The sequence below is a fragment of the Aplysia californica genome, unplaced genomic scaffold (assembly GCF_000002075.1).
Source record: "Aplysia californica isolate F4 #8 unplaced genomic scaffold, AplCal3.0 scaffold00061, whole genome shotgun sequence".
Lineage (NCBI taxonomy): Eukaryota > Metazoa > Mollusca > Gastropoda > Aplysiida > Aplysiidae > Aplysia > Aplysia californica.
Window position 1 is genome coordinate 1,369,492 of NW_004797331.1, and position 18,377 is coordinate 1,387,868.

The 18,377-nt window shown below is 40.1% G+C and overlaps 1 protein-coding gene across 1 annotated transcript in view; it reads left to right on the top strand.

Annotated features, from left to right (window-relative positions):
• Positions 1-18,377, top strand: part of LOC101864513 (trafficking protein particle complex subunit 10) — a 27,938-nt gene that overhangs the window by 7,737 nt on the left and 1,824 nt on the right. The window contains exons 8-23 of the mRNA XM_005093286.3: positions 1,672-1,818; positions 1,921-2,035; positions 3,534-3,610; positions 4,563-4,654; positions 5,037-5,177; positions 6,497-6,603; positions 9,289-9,437; positions 9,991-10,173; positions 10,922-11,164; positions 12,122-12,266; positions 13,917-14,164; positions 14,489-14,589; positions 15,105-15,231; positions 16,570-16,734; positions 17,348-17,534; positions 18,186-18,302. Of these exons, the coding sequence (XP_005093343.1) occupies positions 1,672-1,818; positions 1,921-2,035; positions 3,534-3,610; positions 4,563-4,654; positions 5,037-5,177; positions 6,497-6,603; positions 9,289-9,437; positions 9,991-10,173; positions 10,922-11,164; positions 12,122-12,266; positions 13,917-14,164; positions 14,489-14,589; positions 15,105-15,231; positions 16,570-16,734; positions 17,348-17,534; positions 18,186-18,302 (2,344 nt within the window). The remainder of the gene's footprint in view (positions 1-1,671; positions 1,819-1,920; positions 2,036-3,533; positions 3,611-4,562; positions 4,655-5,036; positions 5,178-6,496; positions 6,604-9,288; positions 9,438-9,990; positions 10,174-10,921; positions 11,165-12,121; positions 12,267-13,916; positions 14,165-14,488; positions 14,590-15,104; positions 15,232-16,569; positions 16,735-17,347; positions 17,535-18,185; positions 18,303-18,377) is intronic.

The following is an 18,377-nucleotide window of genomic DNA, read 5'->3' on the forward strand; positions in this document are numbered from 1 at the left end:
CACCCTCCTCGGCTCTCAGCTGTCTCTACCTCATAGTGACGAAGATGAAGGCATCGAAGCTAAGTGGGGGGTTGTTTGTGTTATTGTTGTTGTTTTTGATTATGGTGGTTGTGAGAAGTGGCTTCTTGGTGGTGATGGTGGGTGGGTGGTTGGCGGGTGCTCTGGTGTAGTTTGCTTCTTCTTTCCTATCAAACATCTATCGTCCTTATCTCCCCTTCTTCTTTTTTATGTTTGTTACTCTCTTGTTACACCTCTAATCTTCTGGCGCTCATATGACCGTATGCAGTTGCAAGTGCCGTAAAACCTCTACTAAAACTAAAAAGGTGATGGTGGTGGTGGCGTTGTTGTCGATGGTGGTGGTGGTGTTAGTAGTTGTTGGAGGTGGCTGCCAGTGCTCTCAGCTACATTTACCAGATAGTGGTGAGATGAAGCCATTGTTGGAGGTGAGTAGAGTTGATGGTGTTGTTGTTGTTCTTGTAGTTGTTATTGTTGTTGTTGTTGTTGATAATGGTGGTGATAGTGGGAAGTAGCCTCTTGGTGGTCGTGGTGTTTGTGGTTGTGGGAGGTGGCCTCCTGTGCTCTCAGCTACATTTACCTCTCAGTGTTAAGATGAAGCCATTGTTGGAGGTGAGTAGAGTTGATGGTGTTGTTGTTGTTCTTGTAGTTGTAATTGTTGTTGTTGTTGTTGATGATACTGGTGGTGATAGTGGGAAGTAGCCTCTTGGTGGTCGTGGTGTTTGTGGTTGTGGGAGGTGGCCTCCTGTGCTCTCAGCTACATTTACCTCTCAGTGTTAAGATGAAGCCATTGTTGGAGGTGAGTAGAGTTGATGGTGTTGTTGTTGTTCTTGTAGTTGTTATTGTTGTTGTTGTTGTTGATGATACTGGTGGTGATAGTGGGAAGTAGCCTCTTGGTGGTCGTGGTGTTTGTGGTTGTGGGAGGTGGCGTGGGAGGTGGCCTCCTGTGCTCTCAGCTATATTTACCTCTCAGTGTTAAGATGAAGCAATTGGAGGGGAGCGGGGTGTCATTGTTTGTTGTTTTTGTTGTTGGTTATGGTGGCAGGAGGGGGCCACACAGTAGTGGAGATGAAGGCCATAGAGATTTGAGTTTGTCTTGTAGCTGGTGCTGTTGCCATTGGTAGTGGTAGTATTTTTTTAAAAATTGTTGTTAGTATTCTTCTTGTTCTTTTTAAGTTGTAGTGGCAGAGATCATGTGTGGGTGGTTGGCGGGTGCTCTGGTGTGATTTGCTTCTTCTTTCCTATCAAACATCTATCGCCTTTATCTCCCCTTCTTCTTTTTTATGTTTGTTGCTCTCTTGTAACACCTCTAATCTTCTGGCATTCATATGATCTTATGCAGTTGCAAGCGCCGTAAAACCTCTACTAAAACAAAAAAGAGATCATGTGTAAAGGTAACAGTTCGGTTTAGTTAAGGCTTTGTTGAAATGTACTTTTATGTTTTAAGTTTTGTATAGATTTAGGTTTGTTTGGACAAAGATTTTGTTTTGATTAAGGTTTGATGTCTTATGTTTTTCTTGTTGTGCTGAAGGTTTCGGTACAAGTGAAGAGTTTGTTAGGTGTGTGTTTTGTGTTCATGTTTTTTGTAGTTTAAAGGTTTGGATTGCTTTATTAATTTTAAATTTTTGAGTTAAGATTTCGTTGCTGTCCCTACAGGTCCAGATACCAGACGGGGCATTGTCCTGTTGGGTGTTTCTCAGCTGTCTAGAGGTTCTCAACGCCTGCGAGCTGCACCACGGCACACAGCTGGATGAAAAGTTTGCTCTTTGCACAGCCAACCTATGGGATTTTGCTCATAAGAAGGTGTGAAGACAACTTTCTCTTTCACTCTCTCCTTTCCTCATAGCTCTTTTGGAGCCGTGACGACACACATATTTGACATGTCTGTTTTTCCTTCTCTCGTAGCTTCGAGAACTAGGTCATCTGTGTAGTCTGATGCCTGGTCTGGTGCCGACGTCTGATCAGCTGAGTTTGGTGGTGGATCTGGTGTCGGGCATGGGCATTACAGCGGAGACTTTGTGTGAGTTGTGTTTTGTTTGTGTGTGTTTGTGTATGTAAATGTGTTTTTATTTGTGTGTCTGTGTGTGTGTACAGTGTGTTTGTATGTAGCCAGATCAGAGCTAAAACAGCGTGTAAGTTTTGTTGGGTTGTCTATGTTTGTGTATGTGTGTGTGTGCACATATGTGTTTGTTTGTATCTATGTCTATGTTTGTGTACATTATAGTTTGTGTGTATTTGCAATACCAAAACTGAGCTGAGGCTGTGTAAGTTAAGTTTTGTTTTTCTGTGTTTGTGTATGTGTGTCTGTGCATGTGTGTTTGTTGTGTGTCTATGTCTATGTTCATGTGTGTGTGCATTATAGTTTGTGTGTGTATGTGATGCCAAAACAGCTGAAACTTTATGTGCAAATTGTGTTTTGTTTGTCTGTGTTTGTGTATGTGTGCCTGTGCATGTGTGTTTATTTGTGTGTCTGTGTCTGTGTGTGTACATTGTAGTTTGTGTGTATATTTGTTGCCAAACTTTTTGGCGGGTGGTTGGCGGGTGCTCTGGTGTGGTTTGCTCCTTCTTTCCTATCAAACATCTATCGTCCTTATCTCCCCTTCTTCTTTTTTATATTTGTTACTCTCTTGTAACACCAGCTCTAATCTTCTGGGGTTCATACGACCTTATTGTGTTGCAAGTGCGGTAAAACTGGCTAAAACAGCACCTGGACATGGATGGCTGGTGCCTCTATAAATAAATCATTGATGGTCCGGTGCGGTAAAACTCTTACTAAAACTAAATTGTTGTTTGTGTGTATATGTGTTGCCAATACTTTTGTTTGTGTGTCTGTGTGTGTGTATGTACTTTGTTGTTTGTGTGTATATATATATGTTGCTAAACTTTTCTGTATGTTGTAGATTGTGTGTCTTTGAATGTGTGTTGTTTGTGTGTCTTTAAGCGTGTTTGTTTGTGTCTGTATGTGTGTCTGGCTTGGGAATCTCTTCCAGGACTTTGTACATTGCAGTTTGTATGTCTGTGTGTGTGTGTGTGTGTGTGTGTGTGTTTGTGCATATGAATGTGTGTGTGTGTGTGTGTGTGTGTTGAGCGGTTGTGGAAATATTTGATCTCAAATAGCTCGATCTCAATGTGAATTGATTTTTGGACCTATTGCATTTGCACATAATTTGAGAAATTCCCATTCATTTTGAAGTTGCATGATTATAAAGTTGGTACACAGTTTATGAATGTGTATGCTGACTAAGCTGGAACTTTATGTATGTACCTGTATGATGACTTACCTGTCACTTTCTCTTACACATAGGTGGTTTGTGAGTGCTCTGTCTGGTATGGTTTGGTCCTTCTTTCCTATCTAACGTCTATTGTCCTTCTTTCTCCTCTTTCTTTTTTTTGCGTATGGTGCTCTCTTATAACACCTTTAATCTTTAGCTCTTATATGACCTAATTGTGTTGCAAGTGCCATAAAAGTCTTACTAAACCTTTTTCTTACACACCAAAATGTTTCTTTTCTCTTGTAGCTCCGTCTGACAAGAAGCCAGTTGACAAGCTGAGAGCTTCCCTCTCCTCACCCGAGTCATTTAAAAGACATTATCTGGTAAGTTGTTGATGGCTTGTGGGCCCAAGCCTGTGGTCTGCTCCTACCTTTTCTTTTTCTGTGTAACCATTGACTTAATCTGTTCTTGTGGGTGGTTGAAGTGTGGCTCTGGCAGCTCCTACCTCTTTTATTTCCCTCGGTTGTTTTTGTTTGTCGTCTGTCTATCTGACCGTCTTACTTTTTTCTTAGTACTAAATGGTGGCTTTTAAGGACAAGCGGGCTAACCCAGATTTCGGGGCCCCAAAAATCTCGACCTACACAAAAAGTAGGCATTGCCCTACCTTTAGGAGATGTTTGGTTTAATTGGTGTGTATGTTTGTTTGGTTAAAGAGAAAACTCTCCTTGTCTTTTAAAGAAACTGAACAAGGGGCAAAAGCTTTACATTTAATTTTCTCAAAGCAGCATTTTTCGGGATAACCCCCTTGTGCTTAAAAGCGACCAAATGACCGTTATTGTGTCTATGTGTCTGTTTTTACTAAAATAATGTTGACTACTTCAACCCTACCTGTCAGGGTCAAGCCAAACTGAGTTGGACACAACATCCCAACAGACAGATAGACGGAGACACTCCATATAAAACCTCCCCATAAGGGAATGGAACCCACATCTGCAGCATGTAACATTGAAAAGTCTATCCATTGCACTACAGACGCAAGTAGGGAAGTGATGGCAGCAGCTGACAAGAACTCCTTCTTGGGTTACTCCGATGTTGTCCTTAACTGCTTGCATTTGTATGGCTCGATCTTTATTTTTATGTCTTTAGCGGAAGATTGGAGGGAGCCACTGGTAGGTCCTAGTTTTATTCTTTTCCACTGTTATTTCTGTCTTTCTGTTTCCCTGCACTAAATGACCATAACTGAGTCGATGTGCTTCTCTTTAGTCAAACAAACAAACAGATAAAATGTCCTTTAGTCTCTTTTCCAATCCCTCACAATGTGAACTATCTTTTCAGGAAATGTGTGAGCAGGCCATGGGTACATACAAGTACATTGGAAGGTATCGCTCTGCCAGGATGATTGGCTTGGAACTTGCAGAGTTTTACATGTAAGTTTTCAAGTGTCGAATGTCTAAGACACCCACCCATTGTCAAGGAGAAAAGTGGCTATATTAGACAGTTGGGGATCTTACACAGTGTCATTCTAATGTTTAAAAATATGCAAGGGAGGTTCTTTTCAGTTTGCACAGGTGATTGTCTTATGCAGGTTGTCATTTTAGTAGGTTTGACTGTATCTTCGTCTTGTCTTATGAGAAGTTGTATCTTTCTCAGGCTCCCCTCCTAAGTGGGAGGGTCAAAGCAGCCTATCTCCGTAATCATCCAAATTGTTTCAACAAGGATGTAGATCATTTACTATCAATAAATCAGTCATTTGAAATTTTTGTTGCAACTCTTGCTCTCATTCTCATTTGATAATTTTTTCCTTTTCAGGAAAATCAAAGAGCCTGCAAAAGCAGAGAATTTCCTGCTGGAGTCTATCTGCATGCACCAACAGGAGGGATGGCACTACCTAGCAGATGGAACAATGGTCAAGCTAGCTAAATGTCAGGAGTTACTGAAGGAACCTAATAAGTGAGTTGTTAACCTCTGTCAAAGTGACCAAAATACAGAAGGAACCAAATGTGTTGCTTTATGGTGGAATCAGGCCCTTGTCAAAAAAATAAAATTGAAGAAACTGACATTTTTCTGCCTATGGGTCTATTTTCATTGATTTAAAAAAATTTGGGCCTTTACCCTTTATATAATTTATATTTATTTCAAAATAATTCGGTGTGGGTTTACTGAAAACTTTGGTCAAAGGCAGAAAAAAAAAATTTGCAGTTTCAAGGGACACTGAAGTTTTGAAAATCACCAATCTTTGGCAAACATTTTCTCGCTAATATTACCTCTTACACCAAGTTACCCCCACCTCCTTCAATTGCAAATATCTCGACTTCTCGTCGAGGTACATGGGTAATTTTTCATCAAAAGCAAGGCAAAAGAACAGGCTAAGATTATACCATTAACTCCATATGTCCAAAAATTGATGTAGGCCTGATTCCACCACATCGTGACTCAAGTATGTTATATGTAACGAAGGCTGATGAAAGTACACAATTTTATAGGGTTGTTTGCTTTGATGTACCAGGTTCATCACTTTTATATTATTGCATGTGGACATCGATGGGGTCAGAGAGTAGATGCATTGTGTTTTCGACCCTAGACTCGGACTCTATTACTAAGGACTGCATTACAAGGGTAAAGAGTGAAGTTGGTCAACTTTTTAAAATGATAGTGATGACGCCAAAACAAATTTATACAGGAAATAAAATCTTGGTTTTCTTTGAAAATTATTTTTCAATATTGCCAAAACAAGGTCAGCAAAGTTTTCATAGATGCCATTGGCTTGCATGGCGTAGGTTCAAGTGAACATGTTCTGAAACAACTGACTGACTTCTCATGTGATTGAATGGATCATGTAGACTTTGAAAAGAGCATACGTTAGTGAAATATGTCATGTATTACCAAACATGAGCGGGCCTTGGGAAAGACGGGCAGAGCGGTTTTTCAAACATATGACTACAACAAAACAAAATAACAATATCCATCAAGCATTCGCTATTGAAAAATGTCATGCGTTACCAAAGTGTTTATTTAAAGTGGTGTTTTAAACTTGGATTTGTTTTTGTTGAGTGTAAGTAACACTCTAATTATACATTTGTTGTTCAGACTTTTCTTGTCCTCCCATTATAATATGAGAACTTAAAACCCATTGTTACTACCTTGGGGAAAAAAAGCCCAAAAAGTTCGACAGAAATATTCTCAGGCTCAATGATTTGTGCGAAAACATTTTTTTCATCAGACAAAGCAGTGAGAGGATTGATCATGATTTATGTGAATGTTGCCTCCAGATACTTGAAGACGTGTTGCCACATTGCCTGCAGCCCGCACATCACGATGGCAGAGAAGGAGAAATATTTTGAGGAGACTGTGAAAACCTTGGACTCTGTATCATCTGGTGTGTAATTCATCTCTCACAATGGTCTTCACTTCACAATCTACATCTGTCTATACGGATCCCTTGAATTTTTTTTTCTTTCTTTCTTTTTTGGGGGGTATTAATTTTGGAAGACATGTGGGGTGTGTGGGGGGGGGGAGGGGGGTTGATTACAGTTCCATGGTTAAAGAATTCCTGGTGTGAAAATTTTAGATCCAGGATACACGGATATGGAAGGAAAAATGAATTGAAAGACAGAAAAGAAAGAGGCTAAAACAGCACTCAAACATAGCTTTCTAGTGTCTCAATAGATAAAGCGTTATCACTAGTGCTATGTGTGAGTCATATGTTCTCATCAACATCAGGAGTTTATGTAGTCCCACCAGTTGCAGATATGTGTTTGGAGGACCTCTTCTGGTAGGTCCTACTTCTTATTCTTCACTGTTGTTTCTGTCCATCTCTCTTGCTTTTCCAAGTACTAAATAACCATAAGTGTCTCGATGCGTCTTTTTACTCTAATGAAATGGACACTTTACTCACTAAGACTGGCGTATGTGGAGCAAGGCGCTTTGTTGTGGCATACCGACGACCCAAGTTGTATTCCCGAGTGGGGAGAATTTTTTTCAAGTATTTTTCTACTGGGATTTTGTATCCCTTTCAGCCTGGGTTGGCCCTGACAGGCAAGGTAGGAGGCTTGCCTATCAAATAATCTAAATTGTGTCGATGGGGGTATAAAAACACCTACTAGTGAGGCGCTCTAAAAATATATCAATTTTCTGTATACTTGTGCATCATGTGTCAGGTGAGTGTATGGAAATAAACGCGTTGTCTGTATATTTGTATGTCATGTGTCAGACCTGCCACTCATCCCGATTTAATCGGGATATCCAGATTTGTTTCCCCAAATTTCAAGCATCCCGATTTTCCTGATTTGGATCGCGCATATCCCAATTTAAAAAAATTATTTCCTTCTGTTGCGCCGGATTTTTCTAAAATTTACTCTGCCTTATTTTGTGTCGCAGGAAGCACCTGTTAAACTTTTTGTCAGCAGGAACCCGAGCACTATTATTTTGCAAAATAGTGATGCCGGATTTAGTTGTTGATTCACTCCAAGTTGTGTTGGATCTTTTCTAACGTGTGTTATTTCAGCTATAGGCCTAATGGAAGTAGTATCGATTTGATATTCCGACTTGGGACTTTCTCAAGATCTACTTTTGCTTTTGTTCCCACTCAGAATTCTCCGATTATGGCCTGATAACTGTTTCAATTGCGAATATATACAAGTGATCAATATTATTAGGAGTTCTGCTGTTACTTTCAAAACAAGCTGTACTTTGTTCGAGTTTTGGTTAGTCTGGCCCATCATCAAAACCTGTTAGTGAAACTGTTTCAATCGCGCGTTCGCATCATGTGACATGACTTCGGTGTGTGAGTTCTGCGTGTGTTGGGGACTGTCTGTACCATTGACGGGGTCAACTTAAGTTCATGCACACTGGTTGAAGTGTCTTTCTGGACTTATTGGGGGGGGGGGGGGGAATGTAGATACTTGGACTAGGAGTGCTTGGCGTGATACTTCAGGATTTTAAAAAATATTGATAACACACATGCGCACGCACGCACACACACACACACACACACACATATACACACGCACACGCACACGCACACACACACACACACACACACACACACACAGGGCATATTATACAGGTCTATACATGGATGTATGAACACCCCAGGAACATTTTTAAGTCAGCTTGACTGTCACCTTGGTAATTTGTCATTGATCTCAATTTTTTTCACGAAATCCCGCTGTTTTCTCTCTGAGATCCTGATTTTTAGATTTCATAGAGTGGCAGGTCTAAAGTAGTGTATACTTATATAATAATAATAAATAGCATTTGTATAGCGCATATCCCCGCTCAACAGCAGGCTCTATGCGCTTTACACTATATTATTACCCCAGCAGACCATAGAACACTCCGAAACATTCTCAGCTTCCCAGGAAGCATACAGTGCGAGCAGCTGATTAAGCGCTCAAACACTAACAAACTGACAAGATCTTTCGCTGTCTATAGCCGGGTACCCATTCCCACCTGGGTGAAGTGAGGAAAATTCATGTAAAGTGCCTTTCCCAAGGACACAACGTCGGGCCCCTGACAGGATTCGAACTCGCAACTCGGTTGCGAGTCCGAGAGCCTAACCACTAGGCCACCAACGCCACATATATGTCATGTGTCTGTTGAGTGTGTGGAAATTAAATCATAATATTGTCTCAGCATTATTTTTGTTTGTATTACTGTTCATTTTATATTATGCATGTGACTGTAAGCCTGCGTGTGTGTGCATGTTTGTGTGTGTGCGTGTGTGTGTGTGTATGTGTGTGTACGTGGTGAAACACCAAACCAATGTGCCAGGATCTGGACGATAAAGATATATTTTTTCTTATTGACTGTATACTTATTTGTGGAGGAAATAACCACATTGAGTGGGTAGTTGGCGGGTGCTCTGGTGTGGTTTGCTTCTTCTTTCCTATCAAATATCTATCGTCTTTATCTCCCCTCCTTCTTTTTTATGTTTGTTACTCTCTTGTAACACCTCTAATCTTCTGGCGCTCATATGACCTTATGCAGTTGCGAGCGTCGTAAAACCTCTACTAAAGCAGACATAACCACATTGTGCTTTCACTTGTGTGTCCTGTGACAGATGAGCGTGTGGAGATGCGAGCGTCTCAGGTGATCTTTATGGAGAGTCTGGAGCTTCAGCCCGAGCAGGCCAGCCTGAATGAGGAGCTGTCTCTCCGTGTCTGTGTGGTCAGTAACTTCCCTCGACCAATCTCCATGGACTCCCTCAAGGTAACAATGAATGCCCATGAGTCAGATGGGCCCGGTGGGTAGTTGGTGGGTGCTCTAGTGTGGTTTGTTTTCTTCTTTTCTATCAAACATCTATCGTCCTTATCTCTTCTCCTTCTTTTCTTTGTATATTACTCTCTAGAAACATTTCTAATCTTGAGCACTTATATGACCTAATTGTGTTGCAAGTGCCATAAAACTCTTAACTTAAACTTAACTAACCTCTAATCTTCAGCCTTATATATCATATCTGTGTTACAAGTGTCGCAAAACTCTTGTTAAAACTAAACTAAAGATGGATCCAGTCTGCATGATCATGTTGAATCGCGTCTGGAAATGATGTTGGCCGGTGCTCTGCTTTTCTTCATCAAATTTGACCTGGAAGTCTATAAGGGCCTATTGCATTCTGTGTGCAAACTAAAAATCTCAGGAACAAACACCAGGACAAATTCCTGTGCTACAGGGCCTAATGAGTCCTGAAAGAACTCTAAAAATCTATATCATTATCTGGGTTTTTTTATACAACGCAATCACCAAGTTTGTCTTCTGTCTGCAGGTGTCGATTGTGGCTTGTTCTGAAAACGAAGCTGTAATGTTTGACCAGCGTCAGCTGCAGCAAAAACAGACGCGCAAACAGCAAGCAGAGGATAGCCAGCCACCACCTGCCGCCCCTCAGAAACACCACAGACGTCAGCCCAGCGCCACACACATCACTCTCGACAAAATGGCTAACTTCTCGGTTAGTTCTCTTTAGGAGCATTGTTTGGATTTCGTATGTGTTTTTTTTTTATATTGTGATTAATAGAGGTCTGTCTATTTTGTTTTCTGTGACAAGCTGAGATATTTAGGTTTTCCTGTATAAATATAAAGAGTTATCAGTATTGGAAGAATGAGAAAAAAAGATGAGAAGAGTAGACAAAAAAAACTGAAGAAAAACAGGGAGGCTCTGTGGGAACTCTACTCAGTTATTTTTGGTATTATTGTATGCTCTTTTGTATGAAGACTGTCATTCTACCACTGTTCCAACTGATGGAATACTTTGTTTTCTTGTTTTTCTATGAAATTTCTGTCTTACTACTGTCTTCACTGTCATAACACAATTACTCGTATCATTATTTTCTGGTTCCTAGTTATTGGTATGGTAAGAATGCCTGTTACTTGTTTTACATTCTCGATGAAGTACAATTTTGTTCTGTGTTCTTAAATTCCAAATGTTGAGACATTCTCACTTTTGTTCAAATCATAAGGTTTACTTTGGTATGCACTGTTTTAACAAGTTTTCCTAATTATCAAAAAATGACTTTGACAAATGTGTTATGACCCTGACGATACTGTGATAAATAGAATGTGAGAATTATTTGTAATGGTTTGCTCATGTCATTTTCTATGGTAGGTTGAGATTTTTATATCATCCTGTCTATGCAAAGAGTTTTCAGAGCTTGTTTTGGGTTGTTTTTAAAAAATTTGTCTTTCTTCTCAACTTCCAGCCAGCGACAAAACAACTTCCGGATACGATCGCATTCCAAAAGACATATGAGAGACGCCAGGGTCGACTGATCGCCACTGGTCTGGGCTGTGAACACGCCCGGGAGTTGTTGAAAAGGACTGACAGCGCAACTTCCACCGGGTCCTCTACCAAGAATGTTGTCAGGGACGACTACTCTCTGTGCTTTCTCACAGAAAACGTTCTGCTGGAACCTGGACGTAACAACCTGACTTTTGCAGCAAAGGTGAGGAGACAAAGTTGTTGTGGGGAATTATGTCGGTCTTGAAGTTATTAACCAGAGTTGGTGTACTTGGGTGAGAAGTTTCTTTACTTAATTGGATTTACTTAGGTGTAAAGTTGTTTATTTAATTGGCCGTACTTGGGTAATAATGTAGATTGTAAAGCGCATAACGCTAGCTGTTGAGTGGGGATATACTCTATAGAAATGCTTTATAAATTTTTTGGTTGGCCATACTTGGCTGTGAAGTTTTTCACATCGAAAATGGTGTACTTGGGTGTAAAGTTTATTTATTCAGTTTGGTTTACTTAATTATAAAGTTGTAGTTTATAGAGATGACAGGACTAAACCTGCGCTCCCCACCTAGGTATCTATTTATACTTGCAATTGATGAAACCCAATAAGAAAAGTAAAATGGTGTTTTTGTAATTTTTACTTTGTTTTTCACATAAAATGCTGGGTTTGGAGGGCATTACCATTAGATATCACTCTTCTTTCTCCTCTTGACCTTTTTTTTCTGTCTGCCATGTTTCCTTTACTTGGCTCTGCAAGGTGAATATTGGGATAATTTGTTTCTCTTGCAGCCTACTCCAACTGTGGTTTTGTGGCTCATGGTATGTTACACACTTAGATGTGACACTTCTGGAGTGGGGAAGTTGGTTTTTTTTCAAATCAAATATCTCCATATTTCTCTGGAGATATTGTATTATTGTATCCCGCTTCGGCTTGGTCGATCCTGACTCAGCTGACTGGCAGGGTTGATGCACACCGCTTGCTAAATGATTTAAATTGCTTTGATGGGAGTGTAAAACCTTTACAGGTACAATTACTTTGGTGTTGCCGGACTGTCCTTTTTCTCCTCAGCATTACTCTTTCGCTAATCTGTTACAGGCCAAAATGTGAGTATCATGGCAGTCAATTAGCAATTCACGATGCTAAATTTTCTACTTTTTTCACCGTCAGATAGCAGCACAGGGTGTCTACCGCCTGAACCAGATGTGTCTGTCGGTCAAGTCACTGGACCTCCTCAAACCTCTTTCAGACTTCGCGACAGTTTTCAGAGTAGACAGTATTCCCTCAACGTTTACCGTGACTCCGAAGCACACAGGTTGGAAACAAAAGATGTTTCTTTTTCTTCTCTTTTTGGTGAATTTTCTGTTTTCTTCACTCTGTCCCTCTTTGATGAACACTATCTCTTTTTCTTTCTTTCTTTTATGAAGTATCTTTCTTCCTCTCTCTTTTTGATAAACTATTTTTTTTTCTACTCTTTCTTTTTGATGAAACAATCTTTCTTTTTCTCTCGCTCTATCTTTCTTCCTCTCTCTTTAGGATGAACTTTCTTTCTTTTCTCTTTTTTTCACTTTGGGTGCCCAGCGAAGTTCTGTGCTCGTTTCGATGTAGTTTGGTTTGATTTTCTTTCTGTTTCAGTTGTTGTTGCTAATCCTGCTCCCCCTGGGCTCAGTACCATGGTGTGAAATGTCCATATCTTCAGAAGCGGTTCCCTTTTATTGTGACTTTGACTTGTATAGAATTATTGTTTATCAAAATCTCAAGGATGGTAGTTTCTGTGTGGGAATGCATGTGTTTATATGAGGGGAGATAGGCTTATATGTGTGCATATACATATGTGTTACGACTCAGTGGAAACAGGCACTCATCAATTTTGGCACATATGGAGTTATTGGTTTCATCTCAATACTTATTCACTTGTCTTGCTTTTGATGAAAAAATTACCCTTCTATCTTAAATAGAAGTTGAGATATTTTGGATTGAAGTAGGTGGGGGTCACCTGGTTTCATAGGTAAAATTAAAGAGAAAATGGCCGCCAAAGTCTGGCGACTTCCAAAGCTTGAGAGTCCTTGAAAACAGAAAATTTACACATTTTTTTGCCTTTAATCAACGTGTTTCAGTATACCTCACTCGGAAATGTGTTTTTATATGGACATAAAAGACGAGCCAAAAAACAAAAATTCAACCAAAATTGCCAAACTGACTGAAAAATGTCTGTTTTTCTGAATTTGTTATTTTGACGAGCACCTGATGTTACCACAATGCCTCACATATGTTTGTGTGTGTGCAGTAGGATAGTAAAGGATAGGTTTTTCTATGCATATGCATGTGTTTATGTGTGTTTGAGGGAAGATGGGGTGGAGTGAGTTTCTGTGTGCACATGCATGTATTTGTGTAGGAGGATGGGGTGAGGTAGTTTTCAGTTTACATGTGCATGTGTTTGTGTGTGTGTAAGCAGAAAGATTTGGGAGGGGGGGGGGTATGAGATTCTGTGTGTGTATGCATATATTTGGCTTTGAGTGCCTGGAGGGGTAGAGTGAGATGCTTTTCGTCTACTCAAAACGTTGTGTTAATGGGAATCAAGTCACTGTCTTTTTTTTTTATACGTATGAATGGTATATGCTGACTTAGTTTGTACAAAACTATTGTGTGATAGCTTTGTTTACATTCACTCTGTAGCCAGTCCAAATAAAACTCGAGTCCCTGAGAATTGATGGAGATTTAGAACTGCACAATCATGTTTTTTGTCTTCAGTTTTTTGTTTATGAAGCATATCTTATTTTCTTTGTTCGAAAACATTATCGTCTTACAAAAGTCAACATCAGTACACATACTTATCTATTTAATTAGCTTAATTTTTCTTTATAGCGTAAATTCCTGTGAGTTTTTAGCAACAATTCTACTAGTTCCAAACAATATTTAGTCATCAGAGAAAGGACTCATTTTTTATTGTTGTTTTATTTCACAGACAAATTTATTGCGGGTATTGAGCAAGAGGCAGTTCTGAAGTTCACTTGTGGCAGTCATGGCCTGACCGAGGCAAGCGCTTTGTCTGTGACAACGACCCCGTACTTCAGCATCACGTCTTCCGAGGAGGGGGGAGATGGGGACAAGGGGATCATGGTGGGGTCAGTCGGAGCATACGAGAGCTTGGAGATCCCCGTCAACGTGTGCATGAACCTCAAGTTTGATGCGTTGGAAACTCAAATGAGCCGAGTGAGTGATAGTTTTTGTTCTGCTTGTCATTAACTGGCAGTGTCAATAATGTAGCTTTTTGAATTAATTATGTTGTAAATTTCATTATAATGTAGTGTTTTTAATTTGAGAACTCTTTTTAGGGTCAGTATTGTATATTGTGTTTGAAGCTGTTCTTAACAATGCTTTTTTAAAGTATGATGGTATTTAGTTCTAATGTTGGTTTCTTGCTGTGTTTTAGGGGGTAGGGGGAGGGGGTATTGTTAATGCTGGTGTTTGAGTATGGTACAAGCATTTTTAGATTTATGACAGCAACTTAATTTGTCTTTGTTAATCTTGTTTCAGATGAGTGTGATGGTGGAGGCCCTGCAGCAGACGCTGGAGCAGGAAGTGACTTTTGTTCATCCGTTCAACATCGTGCACAAAGTCTACACAGCTGGCAAACAGTATGTTGAATACTTCTCTTCCTCAAATGTACACAGTTAAATCTGACATTTTTGGCTGTTTTGAGTTACTAAGACCATGAGGTCAGAAACCAAATATTCTAGCTGCTCTATATCAAAATTGTAAGATTATATGGAGTCATTATCAAAATATTCATAGAATTACTTTTTAAAAAAGCTTGACATATTGTGAAACTTCAAATATTTTACGGCAAATTTCTCAAAGCTAGGTAGATCTACTGAGCAGATTCAAACTTTGTAATTCTAAGGTAGCGACTTGTTGGTCTGCACAATAAGCTGTTGGGTGTGTTGGTGTGTGTCGGGGTGGGGGGGGGGGGGGGGGGGGGGGATATGGGTGAATGTGTCTTGTGTGAGTGAGTGTGTGTGTGACTCATTCTGGCTCTTCCAACTAACAAAGAACTTCTGTGTGTGTTTGAGCCTAGAAGCTTGTTCCTTATTCTGAGGTGTTACTCGTCATTTGTTATTGTTTGACACAATAGCGTTTTGTGTCTTTACAGAAAATATTTCCAGATTGTCGTGCACGGAACAACAGCGACCTGTTTTACCCTGTCACAACCCAAGCTGGACACACCAGACTGTCGTGATGTGGAACTGCAGTTGATGAATAAACCTGGACAGCTTTTGGTGAGAACCTTGAGCTCAGCAACCATCTTCCAATATTGTCTTCAATGGATCAATAGATAGAAATCTTTGTCATTGGATAAACAGCCTATTTGAAAGTAGAGAGCAGTTCTGGACCTTAATCCATGCTTTGCATTCCTTTTCATAACGACTGCTTAGTGTAAGACTGTGATATGTTACTTTTCTCAATGTCATAATAATATGATGGATCTTATGCAAAGCAGTTGATACGATTATAATGCTACTCCTCAAAAAGAATGGGCACAAAATGGCTGGGCCCAGCAATGTACTCAGTGGCCTATATGACAGTGGCTATATCAGCCTCTGACAATCTAATTCTTAAAACTCCAAAACAAAACTACAAAACATACGGCGAGCGTTCCTTTTTGTTCTTTGGTCCCCAGGTATGGAACGAAATCCCATATAAAATAAGATCTGCCCCAACAATTTCCATTTTCAAAAATCAGCTGAAGCATTTTTTATTCACAAAAGCATACCTGTCATAATGATGTACTGTGATATATATGCATGTGTATGCCAGACTGTGAGACTGAAGAAATAGCGAGTGAGAATGAGAGAGAGAAAAAGAGAGAGATAGAGAGAGAAAAGAGAGAGATAGCGAGAGAGGGAGAGAGAAAGAGAGAGAGAGATAGAGAGAGAGAGAGAGAGAGAGAGGGAGAGAGAGAGAGACAGACAGACAGAGAGAGAGAGGGAGAGAGAGAGAGACAGACAGACAGAGAGAGAGAGAGAGAGAGAGATAGAGTGGAAATGTTTTTCTATCTGTATAGAATTAATGTTTTAATGAATGTTTCTAGTTACTCACGTTTCAACTGTATTTTGACTGTTCGTGAATTTATATTGCATTGTATATTTTTAGTGAACACATTTTCAACCTCACTGCGAGACTGTTTTTCTGGTATAAAATTTTACACATATGCATTTATATTATATGTATAATACTTTGTTTTACGTACACATTTAGGTCGATTAATTTTTAAGATGTGATGTCTTTTTCATTGTAATGCGCATTGAGCATCTTTTAGGAAATGGAAATGCGCAGTATAAATGCTATTTATTATTATTATTATTATATAACGTGGTGATGTCATTTTTTTCTCTCAGTTTGTGATCGTGGGTGGTTGACGGGTGCTCTGGTGTGGTTTGCTCCATCTTTCCTATCAAACATCTGTCGTCCTTATCTCTACTCCTTCTGTTCTTTGTATGTTACTCTCTAGTAACACTGATCTGCAGCACTTATAATACAACCGATTTATGTTGCAAGTGCTGTCAGTTTCTTACTAAAACTAAAAGAGGTTGTGATCTGTTGTTGCTTCCATCCAGCTAGTAAACGAGCACCAGAGCAGCTCCCTCCTGTGGCTGATGAGCAGCAACGTGCCAGTGCTGCCTGCCCTTGACCTTTCTTTCTCCTGCTGCTACGCCAGCCAGGTCGACCTCAGCCCCCAGGCCAGGCAGGCTGACTACTCCTGCTCCATACACGACTTTCAGGTACGCTTACTCCATACACGAATCTCAGGTACACTTACTCAATGCACGAATCTCAAGTACGCATACTCCATACATGAATCTCAGGTACGCTTACTCCATGCACACTTTCAGGTATGCTTTCTCCATACACAAATATCAGGTACGCTTACTCCAAGCGCACTTTCAGGTATGCTTACTCCGAACACAAATCTCAGGTACGCTTACTCCAAGCGCTCTTTCAGTTATGGTTACTGATACTGCTCCCCAGTATGGGTACAAACAGCACTTTCCAGTTACAAACAACACTTTCCTGTTCTGAACAGTACTTCAGGTATGCATACTTTATTCCAGACTGTCAAGTAGGCTTACTCTATGCTCACTTTCAGGTATGGTTATTGACACTGCTCTCCAGTGTGGTTACAAACAGCTTTTTCCGGTAACAAACCACTTTCAGGTATGTTTACTCCACACTGACTTTCAAGTAGGCTTACTCCATGCACACTTTCAGGTACAGTTACTTACACCACTCTTCGGTATGATTACAAAGAGCACTTTCAGGTATGTTCCATACTCCTCTTTTATGTACAGTTACTGAAAAGTGCACTGTGTATTCTTTTGTTTTTTCCCTGTACAGACCCAGTACATTTTGTCGTACGCTGTGTCCAGCATTGAGGAGGACAAAGCTTGCATGACAGGGGAGACGGCCATTATGGACATCACCATCAAACAGTTGATTGACCTTGACCTCACAGAGGGCACCAAGCTGGCCTACTCTGTCAAGGCCAACGGCAGTGTGTGGGCCATCGGAGGGAAGACCACTGGTGAGTTGTGGACTCCTTGATGTCTCTATAGAAACAGATCTGCCGTAAGCTGACAAAACGCCTTTTTTTTCTTCACAGCAGTTTTGAGAAAAAAAAATTTTGTCAGCATAATAACCATTTAAAAATAGAGCGATTCCGAAATTTGAGTTCTAATTCATTCAAAATCTAGTCACAGTTGGACTTAGATTTTTTTTCACACAAGTAGGGAAACTGATCAGGCTTTTGATTTAGCAAAATAAGCAATTTAGCAAAATAAACAATTTAGCAAAATAAGCAATTTTGGCGCCAAAATGAAAAATAAGGTGTTTTGTCAGCTTACTGCAGAGATTTTCTCTCACCTATTCACTTATCACACCTTAAAAATTTATGGACGTGTGTGTACGTATAACATAGTATCATGCATAATGTATATGTAGCCCTTTAAACATTTCTATGAGAAAAATAGTCATGCAGTGAGCCTGGCAATGCATTAGCTAAAAATATAGAATGCAATATAAACTCACTAACGGTCACAATAAAATTGAAACTTGAATTAATAACTAGAAACATTCAATAGAAACATTTGTTCTCTATAAATAGAAAAACCAGGAGACAACCAATGCCATGATGTACTGTACATGTGTATTTGTTTGTTCTCCTCCCCACCCTCAGGTGTGTTCACCATGAAGGAAGGCAAACACCACACCGTTCTGGATGTTGTCCCCATGCAGGCCGGCCTGCTGTATTTCCCGCTAGTGACACTCCACAAATACGTAGACCGGATGGAGGGTGAGGAAAACAAATATTCTGCTCTTTCCTCTCCTTTATTGATGTGTGTGTGTGTGTGTGTCGGGGTGGGGGTGG